We start from the raw sequence: 26886 nt of genomic DNA, 5'->3' as shown, positions 1-26886 counted from the left end.
AGGGCTTCCAATGCGATATTGGCACAAGACACTCAGACCGACGCTCTCATTGCCATTCCAAACACTTGCTTGTAGAACGATTCATTAAAAAAAAGTATTTGTTGCACAGGCAGAAATTCAAAAGACTGCACACATCATTGACCTCGAACGAGATGCGTGGTGGCAGAGAGTCATCGTTTTTCAACGCTGCTCGGCAAAAGTTGAAATGCGTGCCATTTTGAAATGTGTGCCTACGTTCATATTGTCTCGTGCCAGTATGAACGTAGGAGGTGCATATAAGGGCACCTTCTACATTTATCCACTGTAGTATCGAGAACCGACACCTGGTGCCTCTTTGCCCATTGGATCTTTTCCGTTTTTTATTATTAGTGCGCTTACCCTCCCTTCCCCCCCCCCCCCCCCCCGCTTTGCCCCCTGCCGTGCGCCATCTTGTTTTTCTAACTGTGCGCGACATGTCCCAGTTTTCTTAAATTATCTGTGCATCATATTGGGCTTCACAAATGGTGCGAGTGTAGAGACATCACAGCTGACAAGCGCACAGCGAGTGAGAGTCTTGAAACTACCCATGCCAACCAACGGTTGCTTCCTGCAAATGCGAAACTTTTTGCTGTCGCCATGGCTCTTGCGGAGGTCCATCTATTGCCGTCGGGTCACAGGTATGTCACAGGTTTCTAAAAAACCAGAAAGAGATAGCTTGTAGCTCAGAAAAGTGTGACAATTTACGTAACATGGTAGCAGCCCTGATCTTCACTTCGTTTGCAATTTGCTCTTCATGCTTGTTATCCGCATGTACATCAAGAAATGCAAAATGTAATCTACCATTTCTGCAGTCGCTTCTCAAGCGGAGAGCAAGGCAGCAGCCATATTTCTTTTGTCAATAATCTTGTTATCAAAAGTTTGTTTTGATGCTTCAGTGGTAGCTTGCTACAATGTTAGTTATTTCTGCAATGTCAATGGCATCGTGTGAGGTTACCACGGAGTATTCAATGTGCGTCGTAGCATTGTAGCACATGCTTCTGGGCGCTACTCATGATCCCAGCAGATACCACTGTCACCGTTAAACAACAGATTGCAAGAAAGGGGCAAAATGTTTTTATAGAGTGCATGGGCGACGCGGGAAGAGCTTGCTGAAGATAGCACCATCACCCACTGAAGAAGAGTGAAATGCAACAAAAAAGATGTTTTTGAACACTGCTTATGTCGATTGCAAAATATAAAGTTACCTAACTTTTTTTGCATTACCACATTTTTTGCTCATTTCGAAAAAGTACTCGTAAAATTTGCCCAGCATAATAAATGCACCCCCCAACTTTGCTTTGACTTTTTGGGGAAAAAAAGTGTGTTCATTATAAGATTATCTACAGTAGTCTACCATACTTCCCATTTCCTTTCGAGGAGCGCAGTTTCTCGACAATTTACTATCTTTTACGGCTTCGTGACACGGGCTTTCGCCTTTGCTGCCAGTGCGTCGTCTTACGTCAGCTTGGCGGGTTTTCGTTGTTGATTTCACGGTCACGAACGCGAAATTCGTATCGAGCATGCTGTTCTTGGTTCAGTGCTTGAGTGCGGTATTTTCCCCGAGGTAACCTACTATACTGAATGGCACGCTAGGCTTGATCGATGTTGGTTGCATTTCGGTAACTGTTGTGTGCAACTTAAGTTGTGGTTTGGTGTGGAATCAACAAAACACTTTACCATGGCTGCGCTTGACGGGAAGGAACACATATCGTTGATGAAAACCAGCATGGCACATGTAGCGCTCGAATGGTGGTTCGCGATTTCATAGCTTTAAATCGGGTGCGCACCCGTGAAATCGAACGATTGGCGTATTTCAGAGTGTGAAATTCCGGACGTGATTTGACATTGTGTAATGTGTGTAGTTGAGGTGGTCTGAGAAGCAGTCAGTAAATTTCCGGGATGGTCGTAGTTTTCTTGTAAGGACCTCCCCCCAACCTTTTTTTTTCCTGTTCATTTCGCTGGCAACGTGTGCCTTTGGACGTTGAAATTTTTTTAACATTCGGAAATTTACAAGGTTGTAAGCACCACACATTTCATGTTTCGATTCTCGCACTAGCGAGGCTTCGCTCAACATGTTTTGCGCAAGTGTGGCCCTTCAAAAAGGTCATTTTGGTTATAGTGCAGTACCGCTTATAGTGCGGATATTCGAGACTCCCGCGACTTAAGTTATAAGCTGTCTACACTGTATATAGCAAAAAAAAAAAAAGAGAAATTTCTGTTGCGGGGTGTCGAACCAGTCACTTCTCAATCCGCAGGGCGCGGGGCTAACTACTAAGCTATGCAGCATATGTTGTCGAAGATGCTAACAAGCCATGTATACACACTATATACCGTTCAAGGTCCCCAGAGCTCGGCAACCTTAGCGCTTTTTTGTCGTCAATAGTGAGATGGGGTGCACACGCTGAAAAGGCCGTCGGTCCGCGCCACCTCTCGCGTAGCTGTGCATGCGCGCCTCCACATGGCATTGTCAAAGTGCATATAGATGCTATCTTGCGTGGTTGCTCACTAGCGAGCGCACTTATCTCGGCATTCGGCTGCTTTGTACCCGTGTGCTTCCTCCGCAAGTTTTCTTTGAAGTTACAGTGTTTAAAGAATAAAAAAAGCACAAAGGTCACTTTGCTCACTGCCGTGTTTATCAAAGGAGCGCGCTCCTCCCACATAAAGAAGTAAGAATTGTGGCAGTTGTTTGCACTTGTCTCACGTGTACTTGTGCGTTTTTGTGTGTTTTCCTTTCTGTTTGCGAAGTATGGTTAAGTGTCGAGCTGTGACAATCAATTGTCCTGTGTATGCTCATTTCATGCATGCTTTGTGCTTGAGGTTCGCACGGCTAGTCTCGAGCTGCTTGCTGTTCTTAGCGTGACATTGTAATTTGTGGCTGTAGTATTCGTTCTTTCACTCTTGTGGCAAAACAATGCGCAATAAATGCTCAACTACTTTTGGGAAAACATCTTTCACTTGTGCGTTATACCGATTCCTAAAGAGAGGGATCAGCTACATTTTTTATCACTGTTTTAGGCTTCCAAGTTTCCGGTGTCTCATAAGAAGTTGTGGCCCTCACACAAGTTAATTCTATCAAATGTAGCAGATTTTGTAGCCTGCCTGTTCTTCTCATTGAAATGCTGCAGTTCTGGCGTTAAGTGGGAGTCCAAGAAAGAAACCAAGAACTATTACAAGGCCGTAAGCACCAAGGAGTCGAACCAGCTAGAGTTGCAGTACCAGCGGTACAACAATCTGCGCCGGCTAGACAGGGACCCTTCGTCGGTGCTCAGGGTAAATGGCTATGAGGTGAGGGGCACCAGATTGGGTTATTGATTTTAAGTGAATTGAATTTATTATTGCTGTAAATACACAACGTAAACGAGGATGATAGAATAAAAGCTGCATGATGGCACATTGACGACTTCCATCTCCCTGTGAAACTCATGGGTCATTGCTGGCATACCAAGCTCTCGCTGTATTTTTAATTGTTAATTTAATCATGGTATTTAAGCGGAAAAAAAAAGATGAGACAGAGGTGAGGTAAAAAGGATGCGTGCTAACTTTGAACTAAAGTTTATTTTCGTTAACCAAGCCATTGTAATTGTGCAGCATCAAGAAGGCAAAGGAAATGAATTTGAACACCATGTTCAAGTTTTCAATGACAAAATTATTCTACTGTACTTGCCGATTTGTCATTTTAGACGAGTTGGTCATCAGGATGGATGGATGGATGAAAAACTTTTATTGGGGTCCTGAAGGATTCCACCCCCGTTTTATAGGGGTAGAATCGCAGGCCGCAGGAATAAATTTAAATTGCGCTCTCGTCATTTCAGACTCAGAAATCATTTCTTATTCATAGTACATGGTCACTCAATTTTTAATTCTTACAATCCATTTTGTTTTCTACATTTGTTTTATTATTAATCACATGCACTGTTTCACTGTTGCATTTTCGCAATTAACCTTCAGCATTATGAGCAGGAAAGCTAATACACAAACTTCAAATACTTCGAAAGTTCAAAAATCTCAAATTCGAGTTGAAGCACTCGAATATTCGCACACACTTGTTAGGCAAAAATGAGATAAAACAGGATTTGGCCATCAATTTCCTTTGGCAGATGTGTCGAGCTTCATGAAAAGTAGTGATTGGATGTGAGGCTTGCTAATTCAGTTGCACCCCCTTATAAGACACCTCGCACTGGGGAGCTATTCTTGTCTTTTATATGAGGTGTCTTTCATAGGTAAGGTACCATGTGTGCATTTTCTTGCCAACACCTATTTCAACATAGGCACACTGGAATTTCTTTTTCCCATTTTCTGTTACATCAGTGTTTCTTTTAAAGGGGTTTGACTGTATTAAGAATAGTATAACACGTATATTCTTGGTGGCTTGTGCACTTGTTTTCTCAATCATCTTGAGTGGGAAATGGGCAAAACTGCACATAATCTAGTGATTTGAAATCTGGGAAGTTATTGAGAACCTATTGATTCATATATTGTGTAGCCTGGGTTCAATAGCCTGCTTTTCGAGTTTTTTCGAATGTGGTGGCATTGCAGTTTGAACCTTTGATGTGCTTAAAGTGTTCTGCTAGAAAATTGGTCTTTGTGTTTGGACATTACACTTTCAGGTGAACTTCAAGGAGATGAAGATTCTTTCAAACCCCAAGAAAGACTTGCGTCGCCTTGCCAGGCCAGGCATCTGGGCTACATGCAAGAAGTCTCAACACCAGACTATGCTTCATGCCAAGCTCCACATACTTCAGGTGACCACCTTAAAAACCTCACTGTTTACATTTGTCAGGTGTTACGGTGCCATTACAAAGTGTAATCTCTGGGATACAAACCTCAAAGAGGAGAGAAAATACTGGTATCGCCAACATACTAACAAAATCTGTTTTCAAGTTCGTAGAAAGAACTCGCGTGTGTCTTTCTGGGATACACCCCAACGAACCAATAAGGAATAGCACATCTAGCCACTGTGAACATGCACATCAGAGCTTCAAGTGAGTGCCGAAGTTCTCGCCACCATCTCCATAAGTCAATGACAAAATTGCCAAAATGATTTGTGCTCTTCTAAAATTCTATGGCAACTGCTGCTTTGGCTGCATTGCAGTAGCATAGTAGCAAGCTACATTAGCGTAGCTTTGAAGCTGCATAGTTGCCATAGATGATCATGTTGATGATGACCACAGTTTCTTGCGGAGTGGTTGCAGCAAACGATACTTACGTGTTTCTGTGTGCGCTGGCTGCACACATGCCTTGAAATAAATAACATCATCTCCCCGAAGGCAACCCTAATGGAATGTGAAGCAGCAGCATTGCGCACGGGTGGAGTCGCGAATTAAACAGCGCTAAAGCGTGTGCTGTGGTTCGTTTAAAGATTCGTTTGAAGCGATGGCTGGCGTAGGTTTTGTAGGTGACACGTACAGACATGTTTCAACGCGTACGTTAGGTGCGCGTCAGATTTACTGAGTGTAGCGAGCGGCGGTCGCTGCAAGTGTTACAGGTGAATGGACGAGGCAGCAGCTGCAGGCGCCGCAGCGAGCGTGTGGCAGGTGAGGGAGAGAGTGATGTCAGCGCACACTGTGAGTCTGCAAGAGGAGCATGAAGTCAACGCGCAGCAGCAATGTGGCCTACTTGGCACCGCACCAGCACCTGCGGCACACGGCGCATTGTACGGAGAGGCAGCGTTACACACGCTAGTCAAACAGCTGCTTCGCATCTAAAAACTACCTGTGGTTGCATCTGTCGCAGTTTGGTGTGCAGCGGTTGGGGAAAGCAGCATCGCTCTTTGAGCATTGGATGCGCGTGCCCTTTCGGAATTGTCAGTTTCGTCGTCACCTTAAATGATTTTTTTGACAGCTACCACAGTTTCGTGCACTGCAGTTGTTCTAAGTGGTAGTTTAATTTCAGTCGGTGTGTGTAGGCTGTGCATGTGCCTTCAGAACTATGTCTTTTCAATCTATGATCACATCTTCTGCGGTTTCGCTTGCCACAGTTGGAGCAAGCAGCGTCTCTTTGACTCTGCAAGTGTTGATTGCACGTTGTTTTCATTCATGATCCTGTCGATAGCAGCTGCAGTTTTGTGCACAGTAGTTGTGGTAACCGATAACAGTAGTTCTGACTGCCTGTGCACTTGCTGCGTGTGTACATTTGTAGCTTCCAGAGCACACTGCTCCCGACGGTCACCCGACTGTTTAGGTATGAAAGTTGATGCAGAAAAGCGTTTGGAACATCCTAATTTTGGCCCATTAGACACAACGAAATTCGGTCAAAGAATTTAACGAATTCGTTTTAGGCTAAATTCGTATTGGGTGGCTTGTTATTGCCGAGAATTTACTGTATGCGCCCGTTATACAGGTACTTTAAACCGCCGTTGAGGCGATCAGTGGTAAAACTTGTTCATAGATAAGTCACCTGCCGTGTAATGCTTCTCTTCTGCACATGACATAAGTTCAGGGTTAGACGAAGGCTTGAAGTGGTGAGATCAAGGAATGTCTCTAGAGCCTAGCCTAACGTGGCCGAATCTCGCTTGATGTTACCAAACGTAGCCAACTTAATCTTGCCTAACGTAACCTCCGGCAACACTCCCTCTTTGATGATGTTTCGCCGCTTCTCTTCTGCTACAGCTGACATTGGCATCTGAACTTTACTATGAACACCTCTGCCAGATCTTGTAGTCGTGCGTGGCAAAGAGAGTTCAGAAGCCGAGTGCGAAGTTGCAATATTTTTTTTTCATGCAGAGGTCTGTGCTCACACATTTCAGTGTGTGAGCCGCGCCTGCTGTGTGATGTCAAACAATTGATAGCGTGCTGTTGGCCAACAGCTAACATGAATCTAGAGCAGCATATAGATCAGATCCACTTTGCCGCTGGCCAGTGCTGCGCTCCTTAATCTGCTAACATTACTGGTGGCCATACTTGTTCACTGTAATGAAAATGGCAAAGAGTGATTGCATTTTGTCGCATGAAGTCAGGGTCATGGCTTGTGCGAACATGACCTTTCCCCTGCGCTATTGCTTCCTGTGTAGCTTCCAGCATGCTCGTTGCTACAAGAAAAATAAAGCGCTTAAAATGCACAGCATAACTCTTTTCATTCACGACAGATTCTAGACATGTTTGCACCAATCGATTTACGAGGCTATAAACTCTGGTACTAGGGTTATTTGAAGAATCGGTGGAAATTTTTTCAGTATCTTTTAACTGTCTCTCAATTCGGAAGCAGTTTAATGTGCCCATGTAATACAAGTAATATACTTTCGGGGTCCTTTCAATATATTTGTATGTACCAAGAAAGTATCACCCATGTTTCATTTCAAGTAACTGAAGGCTCATTTGAGGAGTGGAGGACAGGACATTAAAGAAATTCTGAAGAAGTCGAACCAGTTACAGTGCATTTGCTCCAGTTTTTTTTCTTAAATTTCCACTTTTGAATGTAATTTTGCCTCGATCACATGAATATTTCCAGCTATTTGGCACCACCTGTCTTTTTTTTTTCTTTTTCTTTTCACACAGGTTGACGACCAGATAGCAGATTGCACTTTCCCTGTGATATTGACCCCTGTCATGATAAGGAGATCTCTGGGAGAGGGCATGAGTAAGTGCTGCTTCAAAGTGTTTCATAGTACTTGGAAAAAACCTGATCACCTTAGCTTGTCAAACTGGTCTGTCAGGTGTTAACAAAAATGAACCAGTGATAAATGTTGCTTGTGTGCAATCTCAACACAGCAGGTAACTTGGTTAGTTGTAATGGTTGGTCTGGCAATTTGAGAGTGTTATTTTTTTCTTGCTAATGTAATGTTGTCTGTTACAGAATGCCAATTAAAGAACTGAAGCTTGATCTTTCTTTCTCACGTAGTTCCCAAGCCCTTCTTCGAGACCAGTGTGATAATGCGACAGTTCGACTACTCACAAGTCCGTCAATTCAAGTAAGTTGGCTCTGATTATCGTCTTACACCTCATCACTAAGTGGACTTAAGGAATGCAATGGCAGGACTTTATTTGAATCATGTGGGTGATCTAATCTGGACGAAGCATAATGCTGGACCGTATTTAAAATTGGCTGATAGTCAGGTAATCCTCATTATAATTTTAATTTGGTCCTAAATACATATCACGTGTGCCTTGTACCGGGGCACGTGGATTATCGTCTAATCTGGAGTAACTTGTAATGCTGGACCATATTTGAAATTAGGTAGAACGATGTCAGCTAGTTTTTATAATAATTTTATCCGGAATATATGAACAGTCTGCCGTTTTGGAAGTTGTGGCAGTCTCATTTGTGGTGACATCAGTATTGGAGTACGGGTTCATGGCAGTCTCCACATTGCAATGTTTATATGCAACATGCTTCAAAGCAACATGGTGAACCAATTCGAAGTGCAAATGTTCTGATGTTTGGTTCTGTACAGATCCAAATGTTTGCTGGTTGAGCTAGTTCATGATCTTTGAAAGAGAATAAAATTCAGTTCAGGTTATTATCTTAAAGGTTTCCTTTTGAGGGGGCACTATGTAAATGGTATCGTTTTATTTACGCTTACGGTTAGCAGAAAAGATGCAGGAAACCTGACAAAAATGAATGCGAGTACAGTGACTGGGGTTGCACCTGTCCGTGTTGACTGCTCGTTTTTGTCTGGTTCTGTCTGTTTTATGCTTCTGAGCTGCTGAGGTTGATGCAAACTGTTTACTTTTCAAGAGAAACCACTCCCATACGCACCTATATAGCAGGAAAGGGAACCTTTTTTTATCTGAATGGATATGTGAGTGTTCTATTAGAGGATGAGCAAAAATGTGAAAGGCAGCTTGCAGAAAGTGATATAGGCCATCATTTGTACAAGTTTAGTTGAATTGAGTTGCTGCACAAGTTTAGCGAGGTTTATTGGTGTTTGTTATGTTTTAATTTCAAATGCATGCGTCTTGCGATTGTCTTCCTGAATTTTAGGTACTTCAAAGTTCTGGTTCAGGAGTTCCATGCCAGGGTGGACCAATGCTTTATTAATGCCATTGGTCAATTTCTTACGCTGAATGAGAAAGAAGCCAACCACGTGAGTTGTAATCCATACATGTTCCACTTTAATAATTTTTGTTTTGTAGGGGGGGGGGGGGGGGGCTAAGAGAAGGTTGACACATTCAATGTTTGTGTTTGAAATCTATGTGAAATGGACGTTCAGTGAATAAGTTAATTAGGAGCAACAGTACAACAAAACAGAATAAATAAGTTTACTTTCAGTCTATACAACATACAAAGGGGTGCAACATTACTTCTATGCCTGAAGTAATGAAGTCGTATAAATTCTGACGATAGATGATCAGCACCAGAATCCTGTTATAATGGGCAAAGAATGTGCAGCATACACACGGTACCTCATTCAGTTTGTGGTACCGTGTGTATGTAGCACACTTTTTTTGCCCTGTATAAAAATATTCTGATGCTAATCATCTATAGTCAGAATTTACGTGACTCAATTAGACTGGTGCATATTTCATATTTTGTGAGGAATGAGAGGGAGTGCTGGGGGGTTGGGTGTAGTTGACGGTCAAGGAACAAGGTGGCGCACGAGTCTCATGGGAACAGTGAAGGGCAGTGCAGGAAAGAGGGAAGCGAGACGTGGGTAGTCAGGATGTGGCACGAAGAATAAATGGTTGTGTGAGCGTGATTGCTTGTCGTCAAGTGTATCGTCGTGCGTGACAATTTCATTACTGTTTTTATCTGTTGAGTTTATTTATTACGAAGCAAAATTTTCATATGCATTCAGATGCTAGTAGGCTTGTGTGAATATTCAAATTTGCTTTGATTTGAGTTTAAATTATTGAAAACTTTTGTCGAAACGAACGAATAGGAAAATATCAGTCCCCATGTAACTCCTTGTAAGGGTGCTTTCGCTGCAGTAGAGAAGTGCTAAGCAGTGAAAGAACCTGTCTAAATGCATAATTAGCTCTCATGTTACTTTCCCTAAACGTGGTTTCATTGCGGTGAAGGGGTGCTGAGCCATAAAAACACAATTGCAGGAGAAATCCGCACTGCCGCAAAACACCATTTCAATATTAAATAAAGATCTTACTCTCAAGTTGATTTTTTTTTTCTTTTCACAGTTTAAAAACCTCTTCATACCGACTGGTGTGCTCTAAGCATAACAAATTTTAAAACTTACATATTTTACAGGCTATCACTTGCATTCTGCCGCAAGTGAAATCCTGTTACTATTCACAGTTGTTTCCACTGTCTTTGAAGCGAGAAGAATGACATTTGTAGAGGCCTTTTTTCTTTTCTTAACAAGTCTTGCATAGGTTGGTTGGGTCATGACAAATATGCCCACTTTTCTTCACATATGATACATATGCTATTCGAACTTGATTGGAAATTATTCGACCAAAGGATCCGTTCGGTTCGAACCCAGAATCACTATTCGCGCAAGCCCAGATGCTAGTGAACATAAATCACCTATTTCAGTAATTTATAAAGAAAAAGGAGAGCACAAAGAATATGATTTTAAAAAGTGTAGCAGTATAAATGTATGATTAGAAGGAAACTGTACATCAGAGGAACTAAATCATGCAAAATGAACACAGGCCACGAATTTTTGCGGGACCAATTTATATGAATGATTGTTCATGTCTTGTACTTGTTCTTTTTTCAGTTCAGCTATTATTCTGGCTTGTGCAAACTGGCCATGCGAGGTGGCTTATGTCTTACTCTGCAAATTGAACCGAGGACTTGACCAGTTTTTTTTTTTTTTTCCTTCACTCCAAAGGAGGAACTGCTCGAGAAGGACATGCAGCTGACCAGAGGTGGCCTCAAGGAAATTGCTGAGCAGTTCTCCGAGCAAGGCGTGAAGGACTTCTTTGACATGCTTCACTTTTCGCCAATCAAGGTGAGTCTCGTGCCAAAAATGTTGGAACGAAAAGCACTCTCTTATGAAAACTGGGCCCGCTTGTTGCTTTAGTGCAAGAAAAGTGGCCATGCTCCGGTAGCGTATCGTAGAATTCTCTTTAAATTCACCACTGATGCAGTTTCACTCTGATGATGCGACTGGTGCATCCGATTTGTGCCAGGAGCAGAAGAAGAAATAGAGGACTGGGAGTGGTAGCCAGTGGGAAAAAAAATTTTATGGCTACCGAGTAGTGAGGTTAGAGATGTGGGAATGTAATGCTAGAATACCCGACATGAAATTTTTAAAATCTGTTACAGAGTCTGAGTTCCCCCAGGCGATGATCCAGCACATATGACATTCTGTGATTAGTGCAGTCTATTAAAATGTTTGGGCATTTATTCCTTCAAGAGGGGACGCTGGTCTTTCAATGTGCAAATCGTAAAAAAATCAATCATTTGAAAGCAGCATTTTTGAAAAACGCAGGCATAGCCGCAAGTACTGACAAGGTTTCTCACAATTTATATTTCGGCCATAATGGAAATTATACCTCAAAGATAGCTTATATTCTAAGTAAAAAAAAGCACATAAACTGAGCTTATTCATTTCACGATGTTGCTGCTGAAGGATGTATGCTGCAGCAGTAGGCATGCAGGTTATATCCCTGGAGGCTTCTAGTCATCCACTGAAAAATATCGAGACATCTTGTGTTACACGAGGTTCAATATTGGCTTTATTTTCTTTTCTGGATTTTTTCAAAACCTGAATATTTTACTCCTTGCAACCTTTTGGAAGTGATTTCCAAGTAATCAGAGCACTTAGAATTGAAATACTGAGCTATATGACTAATTTCACAAGGGTGGGAATGGATTTTTGTATTACAGTTTGACTGTTCTTTCGTATTTTCATCTATTTAACAACTAATTAGCTACACCTTGGACAGAAATCTTTAAGATGCTATAGTTGTTTATACTTGCCATATAAAAAAAAGTTCTACTCTTGTGAAGCTTATGCTTTGTGGTATTTAGCTATGAGCTTAAAGCAAGGTTTCAACAAGCAGTTCTTGCTTTATCGTTATTGGGAACAATGCTAGTAAATTTTGATTAGCTTCAGAACTATTTGGCATATATTAAAAATAATGAAACCAGTGATGAAAACTAAAAAAGTCTATGCAGTTTCATTAAATGTAGTAAAGAAAATTTTGATTTCTTCTAAAAATATACTTCCCTCCTTAAGGAAGGGTAATCACCGAGTTATCTAACACACTCTGAGGTGTTATTCACACACTGTAGGAAGGCAGCCGCCTGGCATGATGTGGCAGCCCCTCTATTATCTCATCCCAGCTTTCCATGTCGCATACAGGACTGCCAATTATTCTAACTCATTCTAACATGGAATGTGGAATCGTGAAAATCGATGCCCCTGCCATGTCAACCCCAGAGGCAGCGCAGAAGCGGTGCTTTGGCGGCTCATGTAATTTAGTGCAGAATTTTGACTTTTTATACAATCATGCTATAAAAGCGCAGGCTCGTACACTTAACCGAGTTCCATTCTGTTAGTTTAGGCTAGTGTTGGGAGGCGTGTCTCGTATCTGCATTCATTTTCACAAGTCTGTTTTGGTCAGACAGGTTCTCATTAGCCCAATCCTTACTAAATCATGTCACAGCGGGCTCAGTACTGGTATTTATTTTTGTGTTCATTGAATGATAGTGAGGTAGCTCAATTTGAGTTCATTATATTTTCATTATATTCACGTTGAAACGTTCACATGAACCATTGCTGCCAAACAATCACAAGCAAAGTGGAATTTCAGTGATTATAGTCATTCCTCAGTTATCATTTAGAGGGTAAACTATTTTCAATAGTAGCTGCAACCCTCAATGTGGTAGAGGGTCGCAGGCATGTAATAATTGATCGCAATATTGGTGATGTGTTTTATAGCATCAGCTTAAATTCACTGCCAGCTCTCAGCCAAGTTTTATAAAGTGAACTGCTTTTAAGCAAAAATAGTGCACTGTTTTTTATCCCCTCTTCTCGTGTAGCTTGTACACTTTTTTTACTCTAAGGCTTTTTTGCTTGGAAAATGGTTCTACTCTTTAGACAGAAGTTGTTTTTCGTCAGCACTTCCTCACTTAATTTCTTTGCTGTATATACTCCCCAAAGTTTGCCTGAAGCTAATGAAGTTGCACGAAACGATCTGAGGGCAGGTTTCACATTTGCTAGCATCAAGGCAGTTTCTGTGCTCCTTTGTTTAGTTGTCCACAAACATTGCTGTTGCTTGTATACTTTATACAATAAGGTGTTGCACTTCTGACATTCTTAAGTCTCTTTCTAGCTTCACCTGAGCTTTTCGCTGTCGGCCGACAGCAAGAACAACAGTGGTGGAAGCCTCTTCAATCTTCTGCTGCAGAGCTTTGGGGTTACCTTCACCGAGATACAGGATGCTGTTCTCAAGTGAGTGACGTTTCGCATCACGGAAAATCGGGGAACTAAGGATGCCCGAACTGGTAAGAAGTCATTAAATCAGGAACGTCGCTGTAACAGACATTTCATCTAGAAGAGTTATCTTCACCAGGGCAGCAGGTCTTCTTGTCGAGACGTTGGGTTAGTTGACATTATTGGTCGGATGGCTTCTTATCATTTCATTTATTACTTTAAGCAGTGGGTTTTGGCATTCATGTTTAAGAGGCAGAGTTCTCTTACAAATGCCACAAATGCCGACTAGCACTGTCTGTGGTGTCTTGACTTCTGCCTTCTGTCCGCGTTTGTGCTACCTGCCTCTTTAACATGAATACCAACGTACTAGTGCATTTTTTTGTCATTTCAAGGGTTTTGGCAGTGGTGGAAAAGGCAGCTGCAGTTGCGAGTGCATTTGCAGTATTGGCTCGCAAAAGTGAGTGGCGAGTAGCTTCCATTTGTCAAATGAAAGGATGAATCATCAGAAGCGTTGCACAGTGCAGACTATAAGGTATCATCTAGGAATAAGCCATTAGTGCCACCCTCAGTATGTCTAACGTGGGGGATATCCTAGTGTACCGAAATGAGAAAGTGGCAATGGTTGCAGACATCACAAAGTTGGCACAATCTGTGCAACTCTGAGTGTGAGGATGTTGGTGTGGTCAAAACGCCTTGTGACTGGAACAGTTTAGCCTCGGTTGCTTTTGCGCCGTAATAGCACTGTTAGTGGCCACTTGCGAGATTCGTAAATGAAAGTGATATCGGCCAGGAAAGTATGATTAAGCTTCCGCACCAGGACAGTAACCTGCTCTTTCTCTGGCCATCTGTCACTGCACATTTCTGCCAAAAATGTAATCGACAGTTGTTGGTTGCAGTGAAGTTAAAAAAAGAGGTATGGAATTCAACTTGGTAAAAAAAGAAGTATGGAATTCAACTTGGTGTTCTTTTCATAAAACCTTGTATATTTAATCTTTGAGTATGTAGCATATATGACACAGCATATATGTATAGTGCTTACTTTGTTCTCTGCCCCAGGCTGGACTACTTTGAGAAGAGCAACACCTACTTGACCATGCACCAGCTGACAAACGAGGCCTCCTCTCACTACTTTCGTCAGGTATGACCTTGTGGCAGTGCTTGCACATGAGGGCAGAACACTGCTTATTTTGCTCTTTCTTTTACACATGTGTGTGCATTTCTGTAAGAAGCGAATACAGTGGAACCCCGATCATACGACTTTCAGAGGACCACGCAAAACCGTCGTATAATTCAGGCATTGTATAATTGAAAAACAAAGATTATAGACAGCATTACTAAGCCTTTCCCAAAAATCTGGTACAGACCACCTTAATAAGTACACGGCACGACCTTGTGCCTCGGCAAGGAAATTTAAATTATTCTCGTCAGTGGCAGCTAATGGCAACAATACATAATTGAAGGAGGTGTGTCGAATCCTTATTCTTAACCTAATAAAAAATTGAATCCAATGCGCATCTTCTGCTGATAAACAGTGCGAAAATTGCCTCCGTGTGAAAACTAGACGGAAACTGTGTTAAGAACAGCCTTCCATCAGAAGAGTCGGACAGTGTCATCGCTATCACATAATGGTGACAGACCACATAGAATGCCTTTGTTTGTGACCAAGCTGTGCATGTTATAATTTATTGGCTTGTGAAGTGCAACTGCAGTCAATCCCGAATGTATCTCACTCAAAGGGGATCGCGAAATGTCGATATATTAATGATTCAATATACAAAATAAGTGGAACTTCGATTATACGTCCTCCGGTTTCGCAACGACCTGCATTTTACACGAATCAGTTAGCTCCCTGCAAAATACTCATTGGAATAATGTATGCAGACCTTGGTTATACGAGGCAGTTTCACGCCGACCCCGCATCTTACGACGACATTCAGATTTTGTCCAAAACAAAAAAGAACTCCTTTACTCGAATCAAGCGTGAACCAAATATTCACGAGTGCAAAATATAAGCTTGCATTCCCCTAAGTTGACGATTAGAAAAGTAGAGAGCGAGACAGATCCTAGAATGGAAAATTAATTCTTTTGGAAGTTCATGCTCTTCTATACACGCCGTTATCACGTGTGCACCTATCTGGGGTCATTACCTAGTCAAGCTCTATCCACACAAAGTAGCTACAGCCGGCCGAAAAACTGATATTTTCACATCCGCCGTCCATGAAAACATTTTCTGGTCGACATACAGCTGATCTCCTGCCTTTGTTGCACTTGCAGTCACAGGCTTGCAGATACATAATGGCGCAACGCAGCTGTTTTCATTGTAAAATATTTCTTTCACTTGACGTCAACGTTCATACTAACAGCGGGACATCACTAGTTGGACTTCACAAGGCCACAAATTACAACATGCATAGCTCAATTGCACACGAAGGCATTATATGCACACTCGCGGTCGGTCGCTGTTATCTGATAGCGATGACACTGTGTCTGACTCTTCTGACGGGAGGCTATTGGCAACACGGTTTCGGTTTCGTTTTCACGCGCAGACAATTTTCGGACTCTATTTATTGATAAAAAGATGCACGTTGGATTCAATTTTTTTAAAACTCGAGAATAAATACTCGCTCGCACCTCTTTCATCAAAATTACGCTGCCATTAGCTGTCGCTGGCAAGAATAATTTAATCTACCTTTATATCGAGGACTAAAGGTCATGCCGTGGGCTTATTCAGGCGGTCTATACCCATTTTGGGGGCAAGGCTGAGTGTCATTGCTATATTCTTAGTTTTTCGATTATACGACGGTTTTGCATGGTCCCCTGAAAGTCGTATAATCGGGGTTCCACTGTATGAGTATTCGAGGCCTAAATTAAAGAATTTCAGGCCTTTAAAATCGTTAGAAACATTAACATAACGATTCGCTCACAGCATAATGAAGAACAAGTTGTAAACTGCAAGTTGCCTCACTATTTCGCACGAAAATGGTCCGTAAACTTGTCTTGCGCGCCGTCAAGTTTCAGTCATCCTTAATATCACAGAAGCTTTTCATATAAGCGAATTCAGTTCCTTCAACCACAACAGCGTTTATTGATGCAGAATGCCGATGCAAGCTTTGTAGCGCGCCCCGCCGCAGTGGTCTAGTGGCTAAGGTACTCGGCTGCTGACCCGCACGTCGCGGGTTCAAATCCCGGCTGCGGCGGCTGCATTTTCGATGGAGGCGGAAATGTCGTAGGCCCGTGTGCTCAGATTTGGGTGCACGTTAAAGAACCCCAGATGGTCAAAATTTCCGGAGTCCTCCACTACGGTGTCTCTCATAATCATATGGTGGTTTTGGGACGTTAAACCCCACAAATCAATCAATCAAGCTTTGTAGCACGGCAAAAGTTTGGTTAGCGGCAGCAGCAAAAGCATTGGCACATTCATAACTGCACGGCTACACTTCCGCAGCACCGGTAATGGCAGCCGTAATCTCTGCATCGATGCAGTCAGAAACAGCTATGTCGTCATCTGCCCCGATGAAATAGTTTACTGTACGAGGTTGTGCTCAGAAACGCTAAAAAGTTGCAGAATTCACTGAGGCACTGCACACCATTATCAGTGGTCATGATGCACTTGAAGTTGTCACCTGGCCTGCAAGGAAAGTTTACGACGGTGCTTTGCCTGACGTTGCTCCAAGTGCTAGTCATAATTTTTATCGCTATGTGCGGGTCAATATTCTTTCTGTTACACTCCAGAATGAGGGTTTATCAGGATCGAGGCGAAAAGTACACTAGGTTGTGAGAGTTCCCACCATCAACATGTTGGCGATATCGACGTCAGTTGTGTCTTTGTAGCTGGCAGCCGCTGCTTTCAGATGCTTTGATGCAAAAAGCAAGAAAAAGTGTAGCCTCTGAGACTTGTGTGCACAGGTCATATACTTATGCATATGAAATTCAAGGAAATTTCTGAACTGTTTGATATAGCCAATAATTCAGTATGTCCGAGATTGACTGTAGTGATGATCTGCTGTTATTATGAACATTAAAGTCCAGTGAAAGTAATCTTGCATGGTGAAAACGCCTGCATCGTGCCCTTGTGCACGTGAAAGCCTGTGACTGCGAGTGCGACAAAGGCAGTAGATCAGCTGTATGTTGACCAGGCAAAATTTCCACGGACCGAACATGTGTAATATCAGCTTTTTTGGTTCGCTGATACTATCTGTGTGGATGGAGGCTTGACTAGGAAATGACCACAATAGATATGTGCGCAATCGAGGTATATGTAGAAGCACATGGAACTTCCAGGAGAATAAATTTTCCACTCTAAGAAGACATCCTGTTTTACTCTGCTTCTTCTAATCGTCAACCTAGGGGAACAAAAGTTCATACTTTGCACTCATGAATGTTTGGTCGGCGTTTGATTCGAGTAAATGTTTTTTGTTTTTCTTTGAATTGAATCTAAAAGTTGTGATCACATGTAGGGTCAGCTTAAAACTAGTGGGGTCTATGAATGAGAGCCGCTCTCAGGACAGGCATAGTTGACACAGTCAGACCAAACTAGCAAAACACATTTATTGAATTACTTTTACAATGGCGATATCGTCAGCCGAATTAATGCATCACTATGCATCAACACTCTATAACATCAACCTTATACAATCCAAATACACTCAATCAAAATAAGAACAAACACAAGGTAACGTGAACGCGGCACGACAACACTCGACTCGCCACGAGTGTCCACGGCAGACGGCCTGCAGTGTCATCCACCCATGGACCCACCGGGAAAGACAACCATTCCCGGGAGACAGCCTGGCCAATCTGTTCTCTTAGTACAGCTAGTAAATACATTGGCAGCGACCAAGACGCCCAGCTCAAGTTAACAAAGGTCGCAAAGGTGGCTATTCTTAACTTGTGCATCGCAAGATAAAGAGAAAGTCAGGGAAGCAGAGTGCAACACATCAACGCCACGATCCACCTAGTTGCGTCATGTGCAACAGGTGGTTGCGCAGAGCCTTGGGCCTAATGGGTCGCTCGACAACCACCCGCATCCACGCAGCCCAGGCCCGGAAGAGTTAGCCGCAAGGAGGCATCAGCTCCGTAAGGTCGCCCTATTCACTTGCTGCACACAGTAGCTTACCGAACGATTGGCGCCCACAATCCTGGACGGTTTAGTCTCAAACAAGACATCAACGACGCCCGACTCGCTGAGCCCAAAGAGATAGAAGAAGCTATTTACAGAAACTCGGAACACCTACAAGGCTTCCGTACTCGCACGCTTTGGGCTTGGCCTACAATCCACGTGCTCTGAGCTTTGCTCTCCCCAAGACGTGGATCACATGGCTCTTGTATCAACAACTCAATAACGTTCTTAAAAAAACAATTGAAACCACTTGTGAGCTGAAAAAAAAAAAAACTGTGCCGACAAGTTCAAGCACCCCACCGCCACCGATCCCACTCTCAACAAAGCACACTGTCAATGCTAGCAATGGAGGTCCCCCTAGGCCTACTCTACACCGGCACAAAAAAGTGGCTGTTCCGAATCGCGAGAATGGTCGGCCGATCCTCCAAAAGCTCCACATTGGGCAACCAGCGTGGATTCTTGAATCGAAGTACGCGCTCTCAGAATAGACACAGCAGACGCAGTCGAACCAATGCCAAACAACACATTTATGGAACTACTTTTACAATGATGATATCATCAGTCGAATTAATACATCACTATTGATCAACACACTAAAACATCAACTTTATACAATCCAATTACACTCAATCAAAATAACAACAAGCAAGGTAACGTGAAGGCGACACGCCAACGCTCGACTCACCACGACGGCTCATAGCAGATGACCCACAGTGCCGTCCATTTATGAATCCGCCGCGGGAGACAACAGTTAGCGCCAACCGCCACACGCCAAAAAGCCTCGCGAATCTGTTCTCTCCGCCCACCTAACCTCGCCGCCAGGCATCACTGCTGGCGCTACCGCGCTAACCACGATGATGATGGTGGCAGTTTTAAATGCTTGCGAGCACAATGCCACCTATCGCTCGATAGCTGTTATTTTTAAATGTGGCTTACTCGTGGGACACGCGTGCACCACGAGGCACAAATGACTTGAAAGAAGGTGATAGCACCCTCACAAACTGGGTCTTATAACCGAGCTTTTTAATGTTATTTTATGGAGGCTTTGCTGGGACCAAACTGATTCGTCGTAAAATGTGGGTAGTCACTCAACTTGGGGACGTATAATCACATTTACACTATATGTATGGGTGCAAAAAAACATTGTGCAATTTGTTTAGCTGGCCTTCATAATCGGCAGCACAATCAGACTGACGTTTTTTCCACAACCTTTTTGCTTGACGCCAAGGCATGAAATACTCTGCTGTTAATTTAGTATTAATGTTTTCACTTTGCCAAGTAAAGCTAATTTTATTGCTCTTCCTGCTAATCCACTGTACTAAAAATTAGGTTGTGGAGGAGTGGAAACATTACGAAACATACCAATCTAAAATTTTTAATACTTTGTCTTTCTGTGTAGTCTTCTCAATGCATTGTGGCTAGTTGATTAAATTAGAGCCTTTCGGACATGCTTTCATAAAAAATTGGCTTTGTAATTCACAAGGAATAATCAATACAGTGGGAATAGTGAGTGGAAAGCATGAGCATGGTCTATCAGCTGAGATATTTCACATGAGAATGCAAAGGAAAATGATGTTACCATGATAAAGTGTAGTGGTTCAAGAAACGATGCACTGTATTGTCAAGCACAGGGCCACCATTCAATTTATAGCCATAGGGATGGGATACAATTAGGCTACTACGAGCACCAGTGCATCAGTGTCCTCTCATCACTCTTGTAAAAAGCTGCTTTTAGATGCGAAGCATCTTATGAGTGAGCTTGATGAGCTGATGTTTGCGCTCCACTCTGCATGGACATCTCCCCACTCTCTCTCTCATCCAGGCATCCTTTCTCATGGCATTTACACCTACATTGTGCATGCACCTCCCCTTCCCCCTCTCATCTTTTTTACGCTCCGCCTTCTCTTGCCTCGCAATGCCAATGTAGGCAGAGTCTGCTAGCGAGTTTTTTATTGAAAAAAAAAAAAAAGACTGCTCGCGCTACCCCTACTTTCATTGGCCGCCCCGTGTATATAGGCACTGGATGTTGACCTCCAAGGTGTAGCGCCTGAGGGAGGTTTCTCCTGGGCATTGTTGAATGATGAAAATTTCCAGCGTGGGCTTTATCTAAATGCGGACTGCAGGTCTCTGTGTCCAATCCGAGTCTTCCGTTTCTTAATGCCCATTAAAAGCGATTGGCATGTTCCAGTAGGAAATACCGGTCCATCACTGCGTGCTTTGCGCCTCCCCAGGTTTTTCTCCTGCAAAACACGGCGATGAGCGCCAGCGTCAAGACTGCCGCCAGTGTAAGCATTAACACCCGCTGTGCATCTACATGTGATTCCCTTTAGTGGGACATGGTGTAATTTTCTTCCACACACACGCTTTAAGACAGCTCTGAAGAGTGGGTTACTGTGGGTGTTCTCTGACCACTTTCAAAAGTTGGCGACTTGTTCATGTCGTCACATTTTGCTGCTGACCCATCAAAAAATACTCTATTGCCACTTGACGTGTGCGAAGGTGTTGACTCCACTCATCTCCTTTCGCGCATTTCCACAGACCTTGAAGCAGATCTATGTTGTGGTGCTGGGGCTGGACGTGATAGGCAACCCCGTTGGCCTGCTCACTGGATTCACCACTGGTGTCGGCGACTTCTTCTACGAGCCGCTGCAAGGCGCCATTCAGGGTCCCGAGGAATTCGCTGAGGGTCTTGCCACCGGCGTCCGCAGCCTCATCGGGCACACTGTTGGTGAGTACGCCAATTTCTAGTAGTGTTCAGGTTCAGGTTCAAGCAGTGCAAAGGAGGGAAGTGCGTAGATCACTTGTTGACAATTGCATCTGCTATGTATGCAATGCCCGCTAGGTATGGAAACAAGCAAAATTCAGTGTGGTAGGCCTGATGCCCATTTTTTTTTGGCGAGTAATGCTTCAAGAGAAAGTGAGTCATATGCTAGCATCCCCTACATAAGAGGTGCTGTTAGTGTCATCGATCTTAGCACATGACTTGTGATTTTCACTTAATGTGGAGTGCGCAGCACCATGACTGGACATGCGCTGTAAAAAAAATTGAGAATAAAAAAGGAGACTTTCCTCGTCACATGAACATCGCACACGCTCTTACCTCTAATACTTGGCAGCATGCGGGGCACATAAATGCCACCTGAGAACGCTAGTCGTGGCAGAAACAAGGTAATGTCTGCAACGGCAGTGAAGCTCGCCCCGTGGAGGCATGGTAACAAGACAGCTCCATTCCCCTTTAACCTGCTCAATAAGATCCAATCTTAAAAATTTATCTAATATGGCACTCTCTAAATGCCACCCTAAAGCTTATAATGGGTAAATAAAGTTGCAATAATGCCTGTTCAAGGGCTTTCCAAGTAACACTTATGAATTGTATCTGCGTTTATGCTCAACATGCTAAATTGGAAGTTAGTCGGGAGATTCTACTGTTAGCCAGAGCTTCTTGTGAGATCGTGCAAGGCCTTCAAGATGCAGCTTGGCCTTACTGTGTGAACGCACACACTACATAAAAAGTTCTCGAATAAAATAGCTCAAATAAGGAACACACAATGACATCACAACGGCTGGAGATGCAATTTTGGCACTTATGATGTCGTGTCTTTCTTTTTTATCGTGTCTTTCTTTTTTACTCTTACTGTGCTTTTGAAGAAAAGTGAACATACACAAACTCACCCATATCAGTCTCGCTGTCAAATAAACTGGGCCAATTTCATCATTTCCCTGATTGTTTCTTCCTGTGCAGGTGGCGCTGCAGGGGCAGTGTCGCGCATCACAGGCACGCTTGGAAAGGGCATTGCAGCCCTCACAATGGACGAAGAGTACCAGCGACGCCGCAGGCTTGAGCAAAATCGCCGCCCCAACGACATTGCTGAGGGCATCGCGCAAGGTGGAAGGGACCTGGTCATGGTCAGTGTCATTTGAAGCTTTTACATTTCAGCTTCTTGCAATGCGAAAACATGTTTCTGTGGCGTCAGACATCGGGTTTTTGCCAGACAGAGCATGAGTAGGCTTGTGCGAATATTCGAGCACTTCAAATATTCAAACTCGCTTCGATTCAAATTTAAATTATTGAAAATTTAAGTACTCAAAATGAAGTACTCAAAATGAATAAGTGTAAATTAGTTCGCATTTAGTGGGGCTTTGCGGCAGTGCGGGTTTCGCTGGATATGCGTTTTGTCAGCTTAGCACTGCTTCGCAGCAGTGAAACCACGTTTACAGGGTGGCACATGCAGACTAATATGTTTTTATTCGTTTTATTTATTTATTTAACATACCTTACAGGCTCTTCTTAAAGCATAAAGTATGGTGGGCATATGCAGAAAAAAAAAAAACAATGAGAACGTATGCACTTGAACTATATGAATTGGATACAACTTGACAACGGCACTGTTAACTAAGACATTGATTACAAAGAAAATCTCGTGTAAATGGCTATAAAGTGATGCTAGGTGTATTGAGAGTTTAGTTGCTCTCGGAACACCTTGCTGTTAGTCACTGAAACTATTGCGTAAGGAAGATAATTTCACTGTGAACTCGCCTGTGGCTAAACGAATAGATTAAATGCGTGTGTTCTGCCAAAAAGATGCATATAGCTGCGCTGATTTTGTGTACGTGCTTTCCTGTGCTGCGGTGTGTGCAGAGGGAAAGGAGATGCCTTCATACAATGGATATACTTACGAAACAACATAAGCAGGGCTATCTTACGGTGAATTTCTAATGACTGTAACTCAATATCATGTTTTATTTGAGAAATACTACTATGAAGTTGGTAGTTTTGAGTGATGAAGCGGGCTGCTCTGTTTTGAATGACTTCGATCATCTGTGTTAAATAAAGTTGATGAGGGGACCGAATTGGTGTGAGATTCTAACTGTGAACATACAAATAATAAGTAAGCTAGTTTGCGGATGCTCAATGTGGAGTTATGAAGATTTCGATGCAACTAACCTAATGTTTTCTATGCCTTAGAGCAAATGGAAGTTATGTGGAAGGACCGTGAAAGCTTAGAGTGAATAATAACCACTAAATATTTGTATGAGGTGGTTCAAGAAACTTCGCTGTTGTAAATCTTGTATGAAAAGGTTGTAATGGAGTATTTTCAAGAAACGGACAATATTTTACATTTTGTAGTATTCAAACTCATTAACCACTTAGTACACAAACTGCTAACAATATCTAGGTCATTTTGAAAGGCGACATGATCAGTGGAAGATGTTCTAGATCAATAAATGATGCAGTCATCTGCGAAAAGGCGTATGCTAGATGAAATGTTAATCGGCAGATCCTTGATGAAAATTACGAAAAGTAGAGGGCCGAGGACGCTACCTTGGGGTACTCCTGAACTGACTTGTGCGAGATCTGAACAAAAACCATTTGCGAATGTGAGCTCTTCACAAAATGAAAGAAAATAATTCAAAATTTTTAATGTCTTAAATTCGATTTGAAGTGAATTGAAATACTGCATTGTTTGTTTGAATATTCAAAGCATTTGAATATTCGCACAAGTCTGTTTTATGAAATATAGGTTATAACCAAATAAGTGAAAAATAGTCTTGCAGTAGATATAGCGTTAGAAATATACTGTTACAACGAATTTTTGCATATAACAAACTCATTTTTGTATAATATGCAACTTTGTTATAGTGAGGTTTGAGTATTCAAATTGGATATGAAATTATTTGACCAAAATCATTATTTGCATAAAATTAGCTACAGTGGAACTCCGATTATACGTCCCCCAGTTTTGCGACAACCCGCATTTTATGACGAACCGAGGCAAAATCCTCATAAAACCGTTATACGAGGCAGGTTTAGGCTGACCCCTCATCTTACGACGACATTAAGATTTCGTCCAAAAGAAACAAGAACGCTTTTACTCGAATCAAGCGTGGACCAAATATTCACGAGTGCAAAAAATAAACTTGGGTTCCCCTAAATTGACGATTAGAAAAGTAGAGAGCGAGACAGATGTCGTTTTAGAGTGGAAACTTTATTCTTTTGGAAGTTCATGTGCTTCTACACATGCCACAATCACGTGTACACGTATCTGGGGTCATTACCTAGTCAAGCTCTATCCACACAAAGTAGCTCCAGCTGGCCGAAAAGCTAATATTTACATGTTTTCGATCGATAGAAACATTTTCTGGTTGACATACAGCTGATCTCCTGCCTTTGTCGCTGTAGCAGTCATAGGCTTGCGGACAGATAAGGGTGCGACGCAGCTGTTTTCACTGCGAAAGATTACTTTCACTTGATGCCGACGTTCATACTAACAGTGGGACATCACTAGTTGCACATCACAAAGCCACAAATTACAACGTGCATAGCTCAGTTGCACACGAAGGCACTCTACGCACATTCGTGGCCGGTCGCCATTATGTGATAGCGATGACACTGTGTCTGACTCTTCTGACGGGAGGCTATCGGCAACAGGGTTTCGGTTTCATTTTCATGTGCAGGCCATTTTCGAACTCTATTTATAGGTTGAAAGATGCATGTTAAATTCAATTCTTTTTAAACTCGAAAATAAATACTCGCTCGCACCTCTTTCACCAAAATTACGCTGCCATTAGCTGTCGCTGGCAAGAATAATTTAATCTACCTTTATATCAGGGACTCAAGGTCGTGCCATGGGCTTATTCAGGCGGTCTATACCCATTTTGGGGACAAGGCTGAGTGTCATTGCTATATTCTTAGTTTTTCGATTATATGACGCCCGGATTATACGACAGTTTTGCGAGGTCCCCTGAAACTCGTGTAATCCGGGTTCCACTGTATTTGCATAAGCCCAAGCAACAGTGATGTACACTTAAAGGAGAGCTTCCTTAGAGGATGCCATTCATATGGAGAATAACTTGTCATCAGCTGTACATTTCACAAGCATGGTAGCAAAGTCACAAACTCCTCCTCATGCTGCTTTGGTGGCTTTCCATTGACATACGGAAGTTTCTATATTGCGGCATTCTCTATAACAGGAGAACTGCTGTTAAAAAAAAAAAGTGTTGCATTTAAGCGGGCACAGTCGGGAGGAGTGATAGCAATCACACTCGCATAATAAACGCACCCCCAAATTCAGTCGTAAAAATTTGGATTTTTTTTCCCCGCGTAATAAACGCATCCATCCCCTACATTTATTCGTTGCAGTCCCGCCAACCCACACTTGGCGCCCTTCACCCGTTGGATCTCTTTCGTTTTTTATTACTTAGCCGACCCCCCTCAATCACCTTGGCTTTCTCCCCACCCTCGCCTGTTGCCATGTGCCATATTGCTTTTTTTCTATTTGTAATAAACGCACACTACATTGATCCGCTGCAGTCCTGCTAACCGAAACCTGGTGCCTCCTTACTCCTTGGATCTCTTACGTTTTTTATTACTTTGCCGACACCCTTCAACCACCTTGGCTCGCTCCCTCACCGCCTTCGCCTGTTACCACGTGCCTATTGCTTTTTCTCTATCTGTGCGTCTTATCTGTGAGCCACAGCAGGGTTCATGAGCGGTGGGAGTGTAGAGACAAGGCAGATGATACACACAGCCAGCGAAGGTCACAAGGTCACCAAACTGCCCGTGCCAACCAACCAATGTAGGTCGGTGGCTTCCTGCGAAACCCCTTCTCCCCTTTCTTTTTTTAGCCTACTTTTTTTGTCTTCAGTCTGACTGTCCATTCATTCCCCATTCCCCCGTGAGTGTATGGGTTGAGGTGTTCTTACATGAGAGACAGTTATCGTGCACTCCACGCCCCTTTTTCTTACCTTTTCACCTTTTTCTACAGAATCACTCCCCCCTCAAAAAAGCACAACCATGTGCACGAGATTTTCGAGCGACGACGGCAAGATTTGCTGTGGCACAGGGTCATTCGTCACTATCAAGTCGCAGGTTTCTGGAAAACCAGAAAAAATCACTTGTTGTCCGGAGAAGATCGTGATGATTTCCGCAACATGGTAGCACCCCCGATTCTCGCTTCGCTTATTATCCACGCGCAGAAGCACTTCTCATGTGGAAAACTCATGTGGAAACCAACGAGATGGCGGCCATATTTTGTCGTTAATCTTGTTATCGACTGTTTGTTTTTATGTTTCGGGGGTAGCTTGCTGCAATGTTGGTTACTTGCTACCACGACTTCGTCGTGCTTGCTACAATGTTAACGGCGTCGTCACGGTCGCCGTGCCAGGTTGCCGCGAAGTTGGCAAAGTGCGTCGTAGCGCGCACTTTTGGGCGCCCCTCGGGATCACAGCAGATAGCAGTGTTGCGGTAAAATTATTGCAAGAAAAAATAGCCGCAAAATGTTTTTATGGCGAGCGGGGGCGAATCAGGGACAGCTTGCAGGAGATGTCGCCATAAACCACCGAATATGAGGAAAGTACAACAGAGAAGCTGTTTCCAAACAAAGTACCCGTATGTAAATTGTGAAAGGCTAAGCGAGCTAACTTTTTTTGCATCACCGCATTTTTTGCTCCTCCCAAAAAGTTTTCA

The 26886-nt window shown here is 42.9% G+C and overlaps 1 protein-coding gene across 2 annotated transcripts in view; it reads left to right on the top strand.

Moving 5' to 3' along the window:
- The window catches only part of Vps13 (vacuolar protein sorting 13C), a 209788-nt gene that overhangs the window by 173499 nt on the left and 9403 nt on the right, over window positions 1–26886 (top strand). For both annotated transcript variants that reach the window (XM_037423426.2, XM_037423425.2), the window contains 10 exons: window positions 3144–3303; window positions 4626–4760; window positions 7512–7593; window positions 7855–7924; window positions 8938–9040; window positions 10748–10867; window positions 13200–13318; window positions 14357–14438; window positions 20958–21147; window positions 22162–22325. In XM_037423426.2, the coding sequence (XP_037279323.2) occupies window positions 3144–3303; window positions 4626–4760; window positions 7512–7593; window positions 7855–7924; window positions 8938–9040; window positions 10748–10867; window positions 13200–13318; window positions 14357–14438; window positions 20958–21147; window positions 22162–22325 (1225 nt within the window). The remainder of the gene's footprint in view (window positions 1–3143; window positions 3304–4625; window positions 4761–7511; window positions 7594–7854; window positions 7925–8937; window positions 9041–10747; window positions 10868–13199; window positions 13319–14356; window positions 14439–20957; window positions 21148–22161; window positions 22326–26886) is intronic.

The sequence above is a fragment of the Rhipicephalus microplus genome, chromosome 4 (genome assembly GCF_043290135.1).
Source record: "Rhipicephalus microplus isolate Deutch F79 chromosome 4, USDA_Rmic, whole genome shotgun sequence".
NCBI lineage: Eukaryota > Metazoa > Arthropoda > Arachnida > Ixodida > Ixodidae > Rhipicephalus > Rhipicephalus microplus.
Note: the sequence above shows the minus strand (reverse complement) of the source record. Positions and strands in the feature narration are given on the sequence as shown.